The following is an 18,705-nucleotide window of genomic DNA, read 5'->3' as shown; positions in this document are numbered from 1 at the left end:
ACACACACACACACACACACACACACACACACACACACACACACACACACACACACACACACAGTTGGTCGTTAACTCACCGTATTACATAGGTCCGGAACGGTATGATGTGCTGCATGACCGCAGGAATGTGCAACCATATTCGGATCTGTGGGCCAAAAAACACGTTTAACGTCAAACGCACAACAACAACAACAACAACAACAACACGTGAAAACAGCGGACGAGTATAAAAAGTGTAAAAAGTGAGTAAATGTAGTATTTAAACTAACAATGAGAATACAAAGCATACAGTAAACCTTAAATGACACAAATGAATGAGACAATAGTTTGATTAAAAGAATATTAGTATAGTATGCCTGCTTATATTCTGAGCGTCTTTCTTTTAAAAGCATATTAATCATTTCAAACTCAGCGTAAATGAACGTATGAATATAACACATTTACATGACCTTTACAAAACTTTGGGGATTTTATTTTCCAGGCCTGGAAATAACCATTTTAAAATTCCATGACTTTTCTAGGTTTTCCATGACAGTAAGAACCCTGTTTTTATCAATGAGGAGAAGTTAAATATCGTAAACACACACGGCTGAATAAAGCACAACCTTTAAGAAGGGACTGTTGTATTAAACCGCATTAGCTTTAAAGTGGCAACTGCCTACATCTCCATCTTTAACTGAATCCAGCTGTATTGACTCACGTTGGAGACGATGGTGATGAAGGCGTGGGCGATGGGGAAGGGGAGGCTCTCCGGCGTTCCCGTCTCGAAGCACTCCTTCATCAGGGAGAGGCCGTGCTTCCCACAGAACAGACAGACGTAGCGCAGCAGGTGCAGCGGCACCTCCACGTCCTGGGCCACGAGGAGAGGGACACGTCAGTGAAGCGTCGCAAGCGGGCTTCATTTAGTTTAGCTTCCGCAAGTGGAAGCCCTTGCAGTCAACTGTGAGGCGTTTGTGCGGCAGGAAAACACACACAAAAACGTTGGAAGCGTAGAATCCAGAGACGGCACGTTTAAACTGACCTCTTCATTTATAAATCTGGCTATTTATCTTTACTTTAGCAGTAAAAAAATAAACGCAACGAGCCTCCATTATACAGCCAGGATGGCTTCCATGTGTCTGGATGCTTCACCACTTTTCCCCATTACGAAAACTTGCAGAACATTACTATTAGAGTTAATACTTTCCAAGCCGTTTTAAGAAATGTAATGTATAAATGTATCTGTCGAGTTAATGACTCATCTTGGTTTTATCAAACATAAAGTATAGTACCACACGCTGCCAGTCCCATCTGTGGAGACCCTGGTACAGCTATCTATTTACAAATTGTTTGTTTTATTTACACCTCACACTTATATACACATACATTCTTTGCACTTCTACTGTTTAAGTTTAATTCCTAATTAATACTATTTTTTTTTCCTTTCATCCCAGCTATTTTTATATATATATATATATATATATATATATATATATATATATATATATATATATATATATATATATATATATATTTTATATCTCATTTTTTTGTCTGTAAATTGCTGCTACATCGACACCAAATTTCCCCTTGGGGATTAATAAAGTATATATTCATTCATTCATTCATAAAGCATTGACAGGTCTATGTATTGTAATTGTGCTTTTATGTATTTTATTCCATTTCGATTGATTGATTGATTGATTATAATTGATACAAATTCAAAATCCTGTCAAACGCCGCCGCAAAATGCAACCGTGTTTGTTTTAAGATCGGCTGCACTTCAACATTTACTTCCATTCTTTCTGGCTGAAACGATGCAAGAAAGCTGAAGAGGTGAAGTCGTCTTGTGGACTGAATTCGTCCTCATGTTGTTGTCGTGGTTTTCTTTGTCAATCTGCCCAGAAACCACAGATGCAAATTTGCGTCTCGACAATTCTGGAACAGCAACACACAATCAGATCGAATATTTCTGCCAATTTTGTTTTTTCTCTGTGAAATCTGTGCATTTTAATTAAGTATAAATACATCCATTATTTCCCTGTCGAGCGTCAGTGAAAAGGAAGACAGCTGGTAGTTTATTTTAGTCGCCCAGCTCACTTCTCATGTGGCCCGTTCTTAAATTTAAATGCATCCCGCCCCTGAGCTCAACGAAAACTTTATTAGGGTGGGAAGGTAAAAGCCATCGAGCTCGCAGATTACCCGGCGACACGCTACGGCTCTCTGGGGGACGGTGACTTCATCTGCCGGAAACCATATTCAAGAAATGGAAAACTCACCCAGCGCAGCTCTTTTTAATTACCCCCCCTCCTCCCCGTGTAAAAACTACAGCACACGCGAGCTCATTTAACACGGTTCCTTTCCAAAAACGTCGTTATTAAACCGATTCTGAGCTCTTGAAACGTTAATCTCGGAAACACAAAGAGCAGCGGGAGGAGAACCGGCCGTTACCATGGCGTTCACGAGGCTCGCAGCGGCTTCACGGCGAGGCCGTGCGTCTGACAAAACAACCGCAGAGCAGGAAGCGTGGACAATACGGAGAGAAACAGGCTTCTGAGAACTCGACACACCGACTGACCTCTGCGGGTCATCAATGAACACATCATTCAGAGGAAACATGAGCGGCGTAAATATTATTGTTGTTATTATCAGTTTTGTTTTGCTGCCTTTGTTAATAACTGTAATCTAGAAGTCATCTTCTGCTTTTTACTTTGTACTGACCTGCATGTAGAAAGTAAGTAAGTACATTTAATATAAATTATTATTAAATACTTTATTGATCCATGGGGTAAACAAGCTTCCCAGCAGAGAGACAGACAGAGTGTGTGTGTGTGTGTGTGTGTGTGTGTGTGTGTGTGTGTGTGTGTGTGTGTGTGTGTGTGTGTGTGTGTGTGTGTGTAGATATAAACTAAACAAAAGCAAAAATGCTCTGTAAAATACTTGTTACAGAGTATTTCTGCACTCTGCATTGATACTTTTACTTTGATGTTTAAGGAGAAACTTTGTACATTTCATTCTAAAAGTGTTCTGCACATGCAGCCGCTGGTTATTCATCTTAAGACATATTTGAATATCTCTTTGAGATATCTACTTCAGAGCTGGAGACAAAACATCTGAGTTTGTCTGAGCCGAGTAGAGATTATTCTTTTGACGAATCCCAGAAGGTGACTCAGTGAAAACCGTTCCTGAAGTGTTCCTCCTCCCGGTCCAGTGAGCCACTTTATTTACTTTCCCTGTCCATCCGTCCTCGTGCAAACCTGCTACGACTGTTTCCCACAGCGTGACGGAGCGAGGGGCCAATAAACCAGAGTCTCTTCGGCGGGTCATGTGACACGCCTCTGACAGAAACTCCCAAAATACCTCGGCCCTCCATCTAGTTTTCATCATCACCCAAAAACAACTTTTCTTTAAGCATTAAGCGACGGCTCCCGGAGGAGTTTAAAGCAAATTAGGTGTCGGCAGTTTCACTGAAATCAACTAGAAGTCTGTGTTTGTCGCGGCGGACGTCATTGCTTGTTTTTCACAGATCATTTCCTGCCGTTCGTGTCGGGAGGCCGACAGTAAGCAGAGCGGACTCTGACTTGACTCTGAGAAAAGAAAAGGAAAGCAAAAAGGGAAAAGGCAGGTTTCTTACGTTCATGTCGCAGAAGGAGCCGAGGATGTTGCTTTCATGAGCGGATATGTCCTGCGGGAAAGAAACAGGACACACAGTCAAAATCAGGGTTTTGGAGCTTAAATATGACAAGAAAACCTTGAGAGTAATTATTATTTGAATGCAGAGTTCTGTTAAATTAATGAATTCTGAGGTCTTCTTTAAATTACAGGCCATCGTTAACATTCAAACGGAGAGAAAATCCAATGTCACAATATTTTAGACCAAATATTTCGATATCGAGCCGATATTGGAGACCCTCGGTGCTTTAACAAAATATCTAGATTAACACAATAATAATATTCAGTAATGGGGATACAATGACTAATGACAGAACAGCTGGGACTGTCTGGTAAGTTTATTACATCACTTTACCAAAACGCAGCCTTCAAACATAGGAAAACACGCACCTGGGTCATATTATGATATCCAAAATGTGAGTTTCATATCACGATATCAGTATAATATGGAGCCCTGAGTCCAGAGCTATAGCCAGATTGTGTTTAGCTTAGCATAAAGAGTGGCTTGGATAACTCAAAAGTAAAAAATAATATATATACATGCCTTAAAAAACTCTAACGGCCAGTAATTAAGACAAGAGATCTTGTTTGTTTGATCATACACAAACAACAAATGTAAAAACATGAAGTCGTGATTTTTATGGGGAACTAATTCTTTGTGACCAAACTGCAGGACCTGGAAGTGACCAGGAAGTCACTGCATCCGGCCGATGTGCTTTATGAAGTCAAAATAAAGTGGGTAAAACAAATCAGGGACCAAAGAAACTCTCAGTTGAACATCAGTCACACGATTTATGTCGATTGATCTAACCGGCAGATCTCCACAAAGAATCACGTAAAGGCAACACATCCGGAGATGAGATCAAGATCAGAGATGAAAAACGACTTTAAAAAAATCTTAGTCGACAAAGATCAGAAGGACCGATGAGTCCAACTGACTAATGTTTGAGATCTGTCTTGAATACATAGTTTGTCAACCGCAGAGAACGAATACTCAAAAATACTAGTACTAGTAAAAATCGATCCCATTCTCAGCCTCAAAGTGAGCCTTTGCCAGGCTGTGTGTGTGCAGTGTGTCCTCACCTCTATGGTGGGGTGTGTGTTGTGCTTGTAGGCCGTGTAGAGGGGGAACTGGATCTGGAAGATCTTGGCGGCACACAGCAGCAGCTTCTCCCTCTCCTCGGTGCTCCAGGAGCTGAAGGGGTCCTGGCTGTCGCTGCTGTCGCCACCGCTGCTGCTGGTGCTGCTGCTGCTGCTGCTCGCTCCGGCACCGCCGCCGCCTTCGGCGCCCCCGGACCCTCCGCCGCCACCGCCGCTCTCCCCGGGCCCCAGGACTTCCATCTGGGCTTCACACGGCTGGTTAGGCCCCTGACTCTGGCTCTTGTTCTGGTTGAGGTCGGCGGCGGCGGCGTCTGCGTCCTCTTCGGCGGAGTCTCTCTCCACATTCACGGGTTCGTCCTCCCCGGGCGAGGCCGGCTGGGGGAGCGGCCCCGCCGCCGCCTCACCGCCGCTCCATTCGGACCCCCCCTCCGCCCCGGACGCGCCTCCTTTATGGAGGCGGTCCTGGACGCTGCAGAGGCGGTCCCTCAGGCTGCTGATCTGAGCGATGACCAGGTTGATGAGGGCGTAGACCAGCTGATTAAAGACCTCCAGGTGCTTGTACTCCTTGAAGCAGCAGAGACATTGTCTGAGGACAACGCAGAAAGAGAAAGGACGCGTTACAGAGCATCATGAGGAAGATACCTGCAGCAATTCTACAAAACTGGGACGCTATTCGTGGCATTTCATTGGGTCAAATTTACAAGTCATGAAAATCTGCCGTTTGGTGACGCATGAAAGCTGTTTTTCTTCCTCCTGATAGTCAATAATCTAATTTTATTTTGTTGTTACGTCCTAGTGTGGAAACAATGACAATAGCTACTTGACTGGGTCTCAGCAGTCACGACGTGTCCTTCCCTAACTCGTCACATGACCCGTTTCCAGAAGTAAACAAACAGCCAGAGGTCTACCAGAGACTCATTTCAACACGAGTGACGAATTACAAGCATTACTTGCTTTGTTTCCGATACTATCAGCTGTTGTGCAGTTAATCTCTGCAATCTGCTTCCTGTTCTCTGCACGGCCAGTGGACGTGAATGGTCATGTGATATGCGTTTTCAAAAGTTGCCACGTGGACTCTTTTTAAAACAAAAACGTATTAGTGTGTGGATGTAGCCTAAGGCCAGAGGGTGTTGTTTGCTGAACAGATTGTAAAGCCCCTTGAAGAAAACTTGTAATTTGTGATATTGAGCTGTATAAAAAGGATTGACTTGACATTAGTCATAAAAACAGACTCTAGTAGAAAGAATTCATTGAAAATCAGAAGTGTAAATTGCTCAAGTAAACAGTGAAATTTGACTCAAAAGATTGAGTTAATAAAGAGTCACAACGTTGATATTCTGTTTAGTTTTTCACTGAGGATAACAGGTGAAGCTTATCCTCTGTTGCAGGACCGCCACAAGCATCAAACAACGCAGTATTATTATTAGTGTTCACAACATTTATGATTTCATCTTCAATACAAAACTATACCACACCTCGCTCCAAAGACTGTACGTGTTTTTAAACTGCTGTGCGCTTTTAAAAAAGGACATTTCCTTAACGTCACTTTTACGATGGCTTAAAATGTTCTCCTTTTTCTAATTTTTGTTTTTGTAGACACACTGCCATGTGTACGAATTGAAGGGGTAGGGGTAGGGGTGGGGGTGGGTGTGGGGGTGGGGGTGGGGGTATGTGTGTGAGTGTACCTATATATAGTGATAAAGTCTTGTTTAAGGGAGAGAGTTGCTTGTTTGAAATGTGGTCAAAATGCATTTAATTTAATAAAATCTACATTTTCCTCAGCAGTGAACTGGTGAAGCAATGAGCTGCAGGTGTTTATTACAGTTCGGAAGAAACCCGACACCTTCAACAGGCAGGATGATGGAGAGCGACGTCATAACTTAAGCCTCCTTGTGTCACCGATAGTCGACTCCTGTGAGGTCGCAGGAGGAAGACGCACTGACCTCTGTGTCCAGGAGCTGATGTAGCCCAGCACTCGCAGGGCATGTTCCTTCTTCAGCTGGAAGCCTCCTTCACTGCCGTCTGTATCCGATACTGAGGAGAGAAGAGAGGACACAACCCGTTAGAGACGAGAGAGAGGACACAACCCGTTAGAGAAGAGAGAGAGAGGACACAACCCGTTAGAGACGAGAGAGAGGACACAACCCGTTAGAGAAGAGAGAGAGGACACAACCCGTTAGAGACGAGAGAGAGAGGACACAACCCGTTAGAGACGAGAGAGAGAGGACACAACCCGTTAGAGAAGAGAGAGAGGACACAACCCGTTAGAGACGAGAGAGAGAGAGGACACAACCCGTTAGAGACGAGAGAGAGAGAGGACACAACCCGTTAGAGACGAGAGAGAGAGGACACAACCCGTTAGAGACGAGAGAGAGAGGACACAACCCGTTAGAGACGAGAGAGAGAGGACACAACCCGTTAGAGACGAGAGAGAGAGGACACAACCCGTTAGAGACGAGAGAGAGAGGACACAACCCGTTAGAAACGAGAGAGAGGACACAACCCGTTAGAAACGAGAGAGAGGACACAACCCGCTAGAGACGTTAGAGAGGACACAACCCGTTAGAGAAGAGAGACAGGACACAACCCGCTAGAGACGAGAGAGAGGACACAACCCGTTAGAGACGTTAGAGAGGACACAACCCGTTAGAGACGTTAGAGAGGACACAACCCGTTAGAGACGAGAGAGAGGACACAACCCGTTAGAGACGAGAGAGAGGACACAACCCGTTAGAGACGAGAGAGAGGACACAACCCGTTAGAGACGAGAGAGAGGACACAACCCGTTAGAGACGAGAGAGAGAGGACACAACCCGTTAGAGACGAGAGAGAGAGGACACAACCCGTTAGAGACGAGAGAGAGAGGACACAACCCGTTAGAGACGAGAGAGAGAGGACACAACCCGTTAGAGACGAGAGAGAGGACACAACCCGTTAGAGACGAGAGAGAGGACACAACCCGTTAGAGACGAGAGAGAGGACACAACCCGTTAGAGACGAGAGAGAGAGGACACAACCCGTTAGAAACGAGAGAGAGGACACAACCCGTTAGAAACGAGAGAGAGGACACAACCCGTTAGAAACGAGAGAGAGGACACAACCCGTTAGAAACGAGAGAGAGGACACAACCCGTTAGAAACGAGAGAGAGGACACAACCCGTTAGAAACGAGAGAGAGGACACAACCCGTTAGAAACGAGAGAGAGGACACAACCCGTTAGAAACGAGAGAGAGGACACAACCCGTTAGAAACGAGAGAGAGGACACAACCCGTTAGAAACGAGAGAGAGGACACAACCCGTTAGAAACGAGAGAGAGGACACAACCCGTTAGAAACGAGAGAGAGGACACAACCCGTTAGAAACGAGAGAGAGGACACAACCCGTTAGAAACGAGAGAGAGGACACAACCCGTTAGAAACGAGAGAGAGGACACAACCCGTTAGAAACGAGAGAGAGGACACAACCCGCTAGAGACGTTAGAGAGGACACAACCCGTTAGAGACGTTAGAGAGGACACAACCCGTTAGAGAAGAGAGAGAGGACACAACCCGCTAGAGACGAGAGAGAGAGGACACAACCCGTTAGAGACGTTAGAGAGGACACAACCCGCTAGAGAAGAGAGAGAGGACACAACCCGCTAGAAAGGACACAACCCGTTAGAGAGGACACAACCCGTTAGAGAGGACACAACCCGCTAGAGAGGACACAACCCGCTAGAGAGGACACAACCCGCTAGAGAGGACACAACCCGCTAGAGACGAGAGAGGATCTCAGGAGTCAATAGAGAATAGTCTAATTTTTAACTTTTTTTAATTTTTGGTCACTTTCAGGGAAACAAACCACAAGTCAATATCACAGCATTTTTTTAAACATCCATTTGTAATTTAAATACTATACGGTTTTGAATTAGCTTAAATGGGTTAGTCGAACTTTTCACCCCACAGTCAAACAACCTAATTTGCTGAAACTAAAAACAGACACGTGACCCTAAAACAAGAGTAAACGCACCAAAGCACATGCTGATGTTTATTTTGGGGAGCATATTCTGCAATTTGCCGTCTTGTTTTTTTATGACAACATTCTACTAGCCGACTGAAATAAGTAAAAACTAAGATAAGCATCGGGACGATGTGATCATAATTATCCGTTCTCATAAAATGGCACTAAAAACATACTGGAATCACTTCCCCTCACATGTTTCTGCAGCACAGATAAAACACATCATAAAACACAAACTATCTCAAATAGGGAAACAATAAATCATGAAGGTCCCTCTGCATGAATACAATTATTTTTATTAATTCCTGGAGGCTCATTTTCCCCTCCTCTACTTGATAATGAGCTTGACAGCTTTTTCAAAATCACTCATTTGAGGATATTCAATGGGATGGAAAAACTGCAGAAAATTGACAAAAACTGCAGAGATAGATAGATAGATACTGTATTCATCCCAAAGGGGAAATTCCCAAATAAACAATAAAGAAAGTGCACAAATGCAAAGTATATGCAGTGTATATTAAATGTATTTAAGTATGTGCAGTGACTAACTAAACAACAAAAGCGGTGCAAGGGATATTGATGTTGATCTTGATTGAATTGCCGGAGGATCTGGCCAGAGGTGACTTATTATAAAGTCTAATAGCAGTGGGCAGGAATTCAAAACGTAAGCCCACACTTGCTGGATGTTTATCGGCCTCAAAAGGCCTTCATCAGATGGGCTACAACTTGGAGGCTGCCGACTACATACATTACATATTGGCACCGGGCTCCGAGGACTCCCGTCTAAAGTTACAGTTCTTCTATTGGCCTTCGAAGAGCCACATCAGTCACACCCGGCTTAGAGGAATCGAGTGTCTCCATTGAGTCGCTGACCTGGATTTGACGGCGAAGACACACAGAACACAAAAAGGCGACAACAATAGAACTCAATCAACCGGCTCGGCCGTGCAAGCGGGACGTTTCTCCTCGTGGAAACCGAACCCCTTTCAGCTCCACGTGTGAACAGAAGCTCCTCTGTGGCGTCGGCCATTTTCCTCCAGGGATGTCGTTTTCACCGCTTTGGCGATGACCGTGTCGTCTGGGAACGAGCGCCCAGGTGCCGGCATTAAACCCACTTTTTATGGCTGCAGCTCACCGTGGATATAAATACGGAGCGGGGGAGCACACCTGCACTGTGTGATCGCACGGTGACCGCAACAGTTCAGGCAGACTGGAGGCGTTCAAACATGAGCGCTCCCGCTGCGACTCTAAAAGAACCGTTCAACTCAGAAGAAATGCGTTTCTGAAAGAGAACACAGGTCGGGGCAGAAGATCTGAAGAGCTCAAAATGACTAAATCAGTGTAAAAAAAAAAGATGTACTTTAAGAGAGGCTTGGGTGTCACTGCATTTATTCTTTTAAGAAGTACAGCCGAGATAAAAGACTTTAACGTGGGTGCATGGAGAAAGAAAAAACATCTGCAGTGCACTTCACACGTCAGGTGACGAGGAACAACCAATCAGAGCTGGCAGATATACTTTCCTTTCTTCTGTAAGCAACAGTCTACGGTAAATATGAGGAGAAGTTCATCATTTTAGTCAATAGCAACTCCTGTACCACTTTATTGTCAGAGCAAACTAGCAAAGTAGCTGAAAACCGCTATTTTGAATGTAAATATTATATTTCTCAAATGTGTCCATTACTCTGGTTCCATTGATCATTTTTAAAGTTGAATAATTCCTTTTGATACTGGTATTAGTTGTGTCCAATAGCTGCCCTGCGAGTCTACAGTCATTAGCACAGTGGCTCTGTGAGCTAAATGCTAACGTCAGCGTGCAGACATGCAGACGATGAGGATGCCAACAGGTTGAGGATTAGCAGGTAAAATGGTTTTGCACGTATTTATCAAAAAGTATTGGACAAAAATCAAATTAAACCAAACGATGGTGCAGGACGAACATCAACAAAGTCACTCTAATGGATCCAATCCATCCTGTAATGTGCTTGAGCAACACCGCGTCGCACAATGACAATAAATGAACGTCGAGGTACTTCAGTCTGGACCGAAGAGGTCAACTGAACACCGACGCTGTCGTCCCGAGAGCCGAACGCGGCGGCATGAGAAGCCGCGTTGCTCTGGCAACAGTCGCCATCACACGAGCCCCCGACACACGTCGGCCGTCGGCATCTCGAGGTTGTCACGTTATCTCTGCTCCACACATCTGGACAGAAAGTAAAACGATCCCTCCACAGCAGCAGCCGGGTCAGACCTCGTAAACACACGTTTGTGATTTGGGCTTCCAGCTAAACCAAACCAGCATCTTCTGACAATTAAAAAGAGAAAGAAAGGCACTGATGTACGATTGTCAAAATAAGAAGCCGACTTTATGTCATCTCAGACTTTCTAGGTTTCTTATTTTAGTTCTGCATGAGTCTCTAACTGAGAGCAAACCCCCGTCTGTAAGACCTTTAGGATTCATCTGGTGCAGACAAATGTAGTCAAATCTTTATTTATGTATTTCATCCATTATCTCACCAGATTATTAAAACCACGGTGAACTCACTCTGAATCTAGAAGACTGCCACTTTCGGATAGAGAACATTGTGACTGAATTACATTTGAAGTAAAAAAAACAACAGAGATTTACACAACCAAACAAGCTGAACCAGAACCAGAACCATTTATTGCCACGTATGTTTTTACATACAAGGAATTTGTCCTGGCGGGAGATGCATCACATTTAACAATAAACAGAGTGCAATAACTGAGAGCGTGAATATTTACAATTAAATCTACAGTCAAATATTAAATTAAAGTTAAAATAAAGAGCACAGTCAACAGTGTGAACCAGACCCGCTGGGCAGCAAGCTGAATGACCATAAGTGTACATTATTATTTACGTTGAATACAATAGTGGTTCTGACTCAGACTTGATTAACAGGTCGCATATATCAACAACGGAGTCGGCAAAAGAAAGTGACAAGAAGCTCAGTTTCTTTTTTCCTTTTAGGGAATCGAGCCGAAAGCTGAACTGCGCAAAAATATTATTATTAAATGTATCTGTGTGGACATTATTTTAAAAAGGTTCCCAAGTTCAACTCCTCATCAGGAGCTGGAGGCGTTTCTGCAGGAGATATTCTGGTCAACACAAGCAGGTCAGGTCTTTGTTGGAGGGAGAAAAAGACGAGACTCATAGTCCAAAACTGACCAGACGGTGTTCATATTCTGCAGTTCCAGTCTGCCGAGGTTGCAGTTTACATCCACGTCTGTCCAAAAAAATCATCGCGTCATCATTTAATCCGATTAGACATTGGTGTAAAATCATAACGAGCGTTTCAATCAGTTATCTGATTGAAACGTTCCTTTCGGCGTTCCTGAGATGTCACGAGAACGAATAACCCCCCAAAAAAAATGGCACAGAGGCGCAATCTACAAGTCACCGTAAACCGTACGTCCGTCAGACCTTTACATCCAAAAGAAAATCTCGTTATTTAGTGAATTAGAACATCACTTTGTCTCCGGTGTGAGCAGAAGGAAAGTGTGAAATCCATAAGTGAGAAGCTTTTGCTGCTCCGAGCAACGGCTCATCCTCATGCCCTGACTTTGAACTTTCAGCACATTTCCTTTCCGCATGTTGTCGTTTCAGTCGGCACCGGAGTCCGAGGTCACCGTCACCGTCACCATGAACATGTGATTTCACTTCTTTCAGCATTAGTTCACTCAAAATACATGTATTTCATTACATCCTTTAGCTCTCCCCGCCCACACACACAGAGGACATTTCAACTTTGCAAGCGGCTGCAGAAACGTCCGCAAACAGTTGAATGTAAACAGGAATATTAGAGGAATACATATTTTCATTAGCAATGGCAACAGCTTAGTTAGGAAATTGTCTATTTTGCAATAGGGGCAGAAAACTAGAGCGTCGTCAGTCAGTGAGGCAGCATGCGGGAATATCAGGACACTGAACGTGAATCAGCTAAATGGAATTCAGCCATCATTTATGTTGTAATTTACACCTGTTTTTCCCTCCAGCAATATGTTTTAGATTAATCATTAAGTGTGACGACTCTTCATTTAAGTTGCAACATCCCTGCGGAAACTAAATTTGCTTATTTTAGTGATTTTAAACAGGGAGAAGGGCTGAATCATGTATGTATGTATGTATGTATGTATGTATGTATGTATATAGCACTGTCTGACCCTTGTGACATACTCACATCGCATATAAACCGTTTTATAAATAGATATTCTCATTGTACAGGCTTGATTTGATGCAGTTCAATTGGAAAAGGGTCTGAAAAATAAACAACAGAATACGCCACCCAAGGGGACATCTTACACATCGTTTATTTTTGGTCCGACTAACAGTCCAAAAGTCTGAAGTTATTCAATTACCACACAAAAAACACACACAAAAGAAGCTAAATCCTTGCATTTTTAGAAACCACATGGATTAGCCCCCGTGTGGGCAAACGGCTGTTGAACACAGCTCCCCGTTGTAAAAGGGGATTCTGTCTCTCACACTCTCTCACACACACACACACACACATGATCTGGGTTCACAGGTCGCCTACAGACAGAACACATGGAGCTGCCAGTCTTGCAGACAGAGCTGTCACAGCTGACAGCACCCTGCTGTTGAACCCCCACCCATCACAATCCTCCACAACCCCGGTTTGTATCCGACCCAACAGACTTCATCCAGACTCGGAAACACAACCAGCTTTCATATGGTTTCATCATTTTACACAGCTGAAGTGGTGAGAACATTATTATTTTTAAAGCACACGAGCAGCAGATTTTCTGTCACGTAACTTGAGTCTGAATCAAGCCAAACTACAGCGAGGCCAAACCAGCACGGCCCCAAACTCCAACCTTGATCCAACTTGAACACAACACCACATCAATGAACGCAAACTTGAGTCTGGGGAGCAAACATCATCATTTTAAAGTGAACCTTTACAGCACAAGTGTACACAAACACAATGCATTCATGCGAGAAGAGCTGATTAAACAGAAAGAATCTTCTGCAGAAACAAAAGTGTATATTTCTCAAATTAGGGCAGTGAACAAAAGGATTGTTTTGGAACTGAAAGTCAGGTACTTTATTGTCACTAACTCACTGGTATTAATTATTCTAAAATGACACCCGGCTTTAACTGCAAAGTGTAAAAGACACATTTTGTCTCTCTGACTGAACCACGCAAAGCAACTCGGTTTATCACTACGGTTACTGCAATTCTCTGCATACTTAATAAAGCAGATTATAATCAAATCAATGCTGTTTGACCATGCAACACGAAGCGAAACACATGCTTTGTGATGAACAAAGCATGTGTTTTATTATCTGTATTCACTTTATATGTTGGACAGGAGAGAAACGTTTTTTCAACTCTTCTGTATGTTTGCACATGTTGAAGAATTGACAATAAAGCTGGCTTTGAACATCAATTAGACAATCTGGCCTGTAGATTCATTCCAGAAATATACGGTTACACATAGTCCTCTTGTCACTATAATGTTTGTTTTTTCCTGTCCACATATTGTACAAAAACACCTACGGTCACATTAACCGCTTACAGCAGTCAAACGTAGAATACCAGAAGGGTGAATATTTCAACTGACAACAATCACAGGATTGGGGTGAACTGTCGCTCAGACAAAAACACTAGACTGAAACAGATGATTGAATCATTCGTTTAAAATACACGATATAGCCAAAAGGTATGTGGGAATCGTACATCTGGTCTCTCACTTCCAGTCAAGAGAAATATGAACGCTGCTATTAATGCCGCTTCGTGTAAACAGTGTGTGTTTGTTTCTTTCCTCTTTCAACATGACAATGTCTCCATAGTAAACCAAGCCGGATCCACAGAGAAATGGTTTCCCCCCTAGTTTGGTGTGGAAGAACTTGACTGGACCGCACAGAGCTCCGACCCTCGACCCCATTCCAACACCTTTGGGATGAACTGGAGCATCAACCGCAGGCCGGGTCTCCTCCTCCTCCTCCTCATCATCATCATCATCATCATGCCAAAATCAGTGGTCGACTTCACAAATAACACATTCTGACCAGTGATTAGCCGCCTCTATTCAGGACGGAACATTAATTATATTGACCTTTAAATGTCATTTGACAGCCTCCCTAACAAGAGCAAGACAAAGAGAGAACAAACCGAATGGAAAGCGTGCAGACGCGGGCAAGACAGGCTTATATTCTGTGATAATGCGATTCTGTGTCATTGTATGTTTTTTGCAACTGATTTGCATTCAACTCTAATGCAGAAAAAAAAAAAAAAAAAAGGACAACCAGATATCATACTGGATGTACTCGCACGAAGACGCCCGGCACAGGTTTGAGGCATGTCCGTAGAACCGCGTCACGCGTGCATCTCCCGTGTGAACGCGGTACGAGGCTCCTGTTGCAGAATGGAGGCAAAATCCCGGCATCCAAGTTTGTAAAATCTTGTGGATCCTTTCAGAAACCAGGTTGTGTGAACGCCATGTTCAGCTAGTGTTATACATGCCCTTTACGACAAAAAATGCACAATGAGGATGACATTCCTTTCCAAAAAAACAAACACAGGTGGCCACAACTTACTCTCACAATTAAATGTGTGTACACACACTCTCCCAGGGTGTCTATCTGTATAACAACTGGTCAAAAATAAATTGCTGTATATGTTTTTTTTAATGGGAGGGGTACTTTTTGAAGCTTGAATAGGTGAGCACATGCTTCAGTCAGGTGCAGGATTTGTCTGTTTAAGTGGAGCCCTGCAGGAGGAGCTTTCCAATTCACACACACAAGCTCTTGACACACACACACGCACACACACAATGGGCTGGACCCAAACAGGAAAACGACAAAATAAACCGTCAAGCGCTGCATAGTAACGGTTTTGCAGATAGTGTTATAACACACACACACGCACACACGGGCACGCACACCAAAATGCTTTGTTCCATGTCTTACGGACATCCCGGAGGTGCAGCAAGGCCCCGGTTAGCACGCCTGGACGAACTGCTAACTTCCAGCTATAAAAGCCACCCCTGTATTTACGTTTTGCTTAAGTTGACGTGAGGCATGCAGGTGAAACGGGGGCTCGGTGGCATGATTTATAATAATACAAAATAATAAACCAGCGAGGAGTGAGGCTGATGTGCACGCGACGTCGGTCCGAAAGACACACCGAGAGCTACCGAGGATTAACGGTATTGCTGTGTGCCCAAAAATATGCGCCTCGTTGCAGCCATTAATTTCTCTAGCTCGCTTCGACTACTAGATATTAACATTGATATAGAATATAAAAAATACAAGCATTTCACATCATAATCATCCTCGTGTCAGCAGTGAAGCACGAGAGCGGGTGTTATTGACAAGTTAACTGCGACTCCGCAACACAAAAGGTGGCAGACTTGACCTGACAAACACATCAAACAAAGTCAGGCTAAACTAAGCTAGCTCTGCTAACTTCCAGCATCTTTCAGCACCACAGAAGAAGAAGATAATAATAATAAATGGATCAGGAGCACCGGCGCGTTCAAACGGCTGCGAATCATTTAAAAGTCACAGCCGTGATGTCATCGAGGCGACACGGTTATTTATTATTTAAAAAAAATATCGGATTCAGGGAGCTAGCTTGTTGAGTGTTTTGACAGACAGGCCCCAAAATAAAAAAAACTCAACTACTCAATTTTGGGGAAGGGGAAATAATGCATAATGGGGACATGCATGTCAAAAAAAACGACACGAAGGCACGACTTCCACTAAGAGTCTCAACGGAAAAGGCTCGCGCACGAAAACACACAAAGTTATAGTAAGCTAACGTGAAGCTAACGTGAAGCTAACGCCGACCAGCTGCTTCAGTCCTGGAGAGCAACATTTTAAATTATTTAATTTCCATACTTACTTTCATTTAAAACCTCCACCAGCTCGGCGCAGTTTTCACACATTTTCACACGGAGTCAAACCATCGCACTGGGGGAGCTGGTTGTTTTTTTCCCCCGGTCGGCTTGGCTGGCTGTGCAGTTGGTTGTTTTTTTTGGGGTTAAATAAAAAAAAAAGAAGGGCCCAGTGGAGGGGAGTGATCGGTGGAGGTTATCCCGCTGAGTGGAGCCGGAGGTGGCGACAAGGCGGCGAACGGGATTTGCATCCAAGCGAAAGGTGACATGCGCCAAAAAAAAAAGTTGGGAGCCGCTGGGAAATGTAGAAATCGAGTCAGTGTCCAGTCTGAGCGTTACTTGAGAGAGTAGACACGGCAGCCATGATGGAAAAGGAGGGGAGGGGAGAGGGAGCTGGGGGGGCGGGGGGAGAGCGACACACAGTGGAGATAGTTCGGGACTTTCCGCGCTATCTCCTTCGCCCCATTCGGGTTTCTTCGTTAGTCTCGCGATATCTTTGCAATGAGAGCGACACACACGGTGGAGATAGTTCGGGACTTTCCGCGCTATCTCCACCGTGTGTGTCGCTCTCATTGCAAAGATATCGCGAGACTAACGAAGAAACCCGAATGGGGCGAAGGAGATAGTTCGGGACTTTCCGCGCTATCTCCATCGCCCCGTTCGGGTTTCTTCGTTAGTCTCGCGATATCTGCGCAATGAGGTACAACCTTTTTCTTGAGATCTCAAGGGCAACCGCAGAGAAAATTGTCGATCTTGGATAATAGTCGGCATGTTCAACACAGTATTATGAATATTATATAATAATACTATATTTTTTTATTGTTCAATAATCGTTTAATTTGAAATATTACTGTTTATTTACATATTTGTATTGTTAACTGATTTAAATAAAATATAGTTTAATTTGTTTTTTTTCCACTACTCACATTTTGATTTTAATACTATCTTTATATTATCTTTTAAACTACCCATACTAAACCACTACAATGTTGTTTATTTAATGCATATTTAAATATGAAGTTATTTGTTGTGTAAGCCCATACATTGTCTCTGGTATACATGTAATTATATCAGTTAAAACAGTCAGAAGTATGTCAAATATACATTAAATAATGTGAATCCTTGACTGTAAAAGAGGTTTATGTACTTGTTTCTGTTAGTGTTAGTCTTGTCTGTACAATAGTAGTGGAAGAAGTACTTGCATATTTCACTGTGAAAGTACCAATACCACTATGTAGAAATATTGTAATACAAGTAAAAGGTCCTGTGTTCAAAGTTTTAGTTCAGTAAAAGTACACAAGTATTAACATCAAGTATAAACATACAAAACATACATAAAGTACTAAAAGTAAAAGTACTCATTTAGCAGAATAGCCCTTTCAGAATAATATCCATCATTGGATTATAATCATAGATGCATTAATGTGTTTATCACTTTAATGTTGCAGCACTATTTTATAAACCGCTGAATAGTTTAATGTATAATATTACATCATTTATTTGTTGATTATTTTGTATCCATCTTAATCTGCAAAGAATCTACAATTATTAAATAAATGTGGAGTAAAAAGTACAATATTGGCTTTCAAAATGTAGTAGACTCAAGTAATTATAGACTAATAAAATGTAAATACAACTACTTAAAAGTTGTACTAAAGTACAGTTCCTGAGTAAATGTACTTGGTTAGATTGTAAAAGCTTTTGGGGCGGGAAAAAAAAATATGTTCTACATCTTGTGCTCCATTTCCTCAACCGTTAGATCCCTAATTATGTAAAGACCTTTTTTATTTATGACGAATTAACACTTAAATCAGACTCACGTCGCAGCTTTCTCAGTACCCACAATGCAGTGTGTGAGTGAGTGTGTTAAAGAAAACTAAACTTCATCTCCAGAACCAAACCTGCTACGAACTTCAGTCCCATTTCATGTCAAAACTGGCATTTCTTCTCAATAGTCGGAGCATTTCTTAGTAAACCTGTAATTTTAAAATGCAGTTACAGCTGTGCTCATCTCAGCTTTGTTAACTTCCTATAATGAGCAGATTAATCCAATACCAAGACCTGTA

General features: G+C 43.0%; 1 protein-coding gene across 1 annotated transcript in view; it reads right to left on the bottom strand.

Moving 5' to 3' along the window:
• Positions 1 to 16,690, bottom strand: part of usp34 (ubiquitin specific peptidase 34) — a gene marked incomplete at its 5' end in the record, with an annotated part of 65,539 nt that extends 48,849 nt beyond the window's left edge. Inside the window, 6 exons of the mRNA XM_079219351.1 lie at positions 81 to 148; positions 704 to 853; positions 3,617 to 3,667; positions 4,738 to 5,341; positions 6,699 to 6,789; positions 16,648 to 16,690. Coding sequence (XP_079075477.1) covers positions 81 to 148; positions 704 to 853; positions 3,617 to 3,667; positions 4,738 to 5,341; positions 6,699 to 6,789; positions 16,648 to 16,690 — 1,007 coding nt within the window. The remainder of the gene's footprint in view (positions 1 to 80; positions 149 to 703; positions 854 to 3,616; positions 3,668 to 4,737; positions 5,342 to 6,698; positions 6,790 to 16,647) is intronic.
• Positions 16,691 to 18,705: the final 2,015 nt, after the last annotated feature.

Source organism: Taurulus bubalis, assembly GCF_910589615.1.
Source record: "Taurulus bubalis genome assembly, chromosome: 6".
Taxonomy (NCBI): domain Eukaryota; kingdom Metazoa; phylum Chordata; class Actinopteri; order Perciformes; family Cottidae; genus Taurulus; species Taurulus bubalis.
The sequence above is the reverse complement of the archived record's forward strand: the minus strand, read 5'-3'. Positions and strand labels throughout refer to the sequence as shown.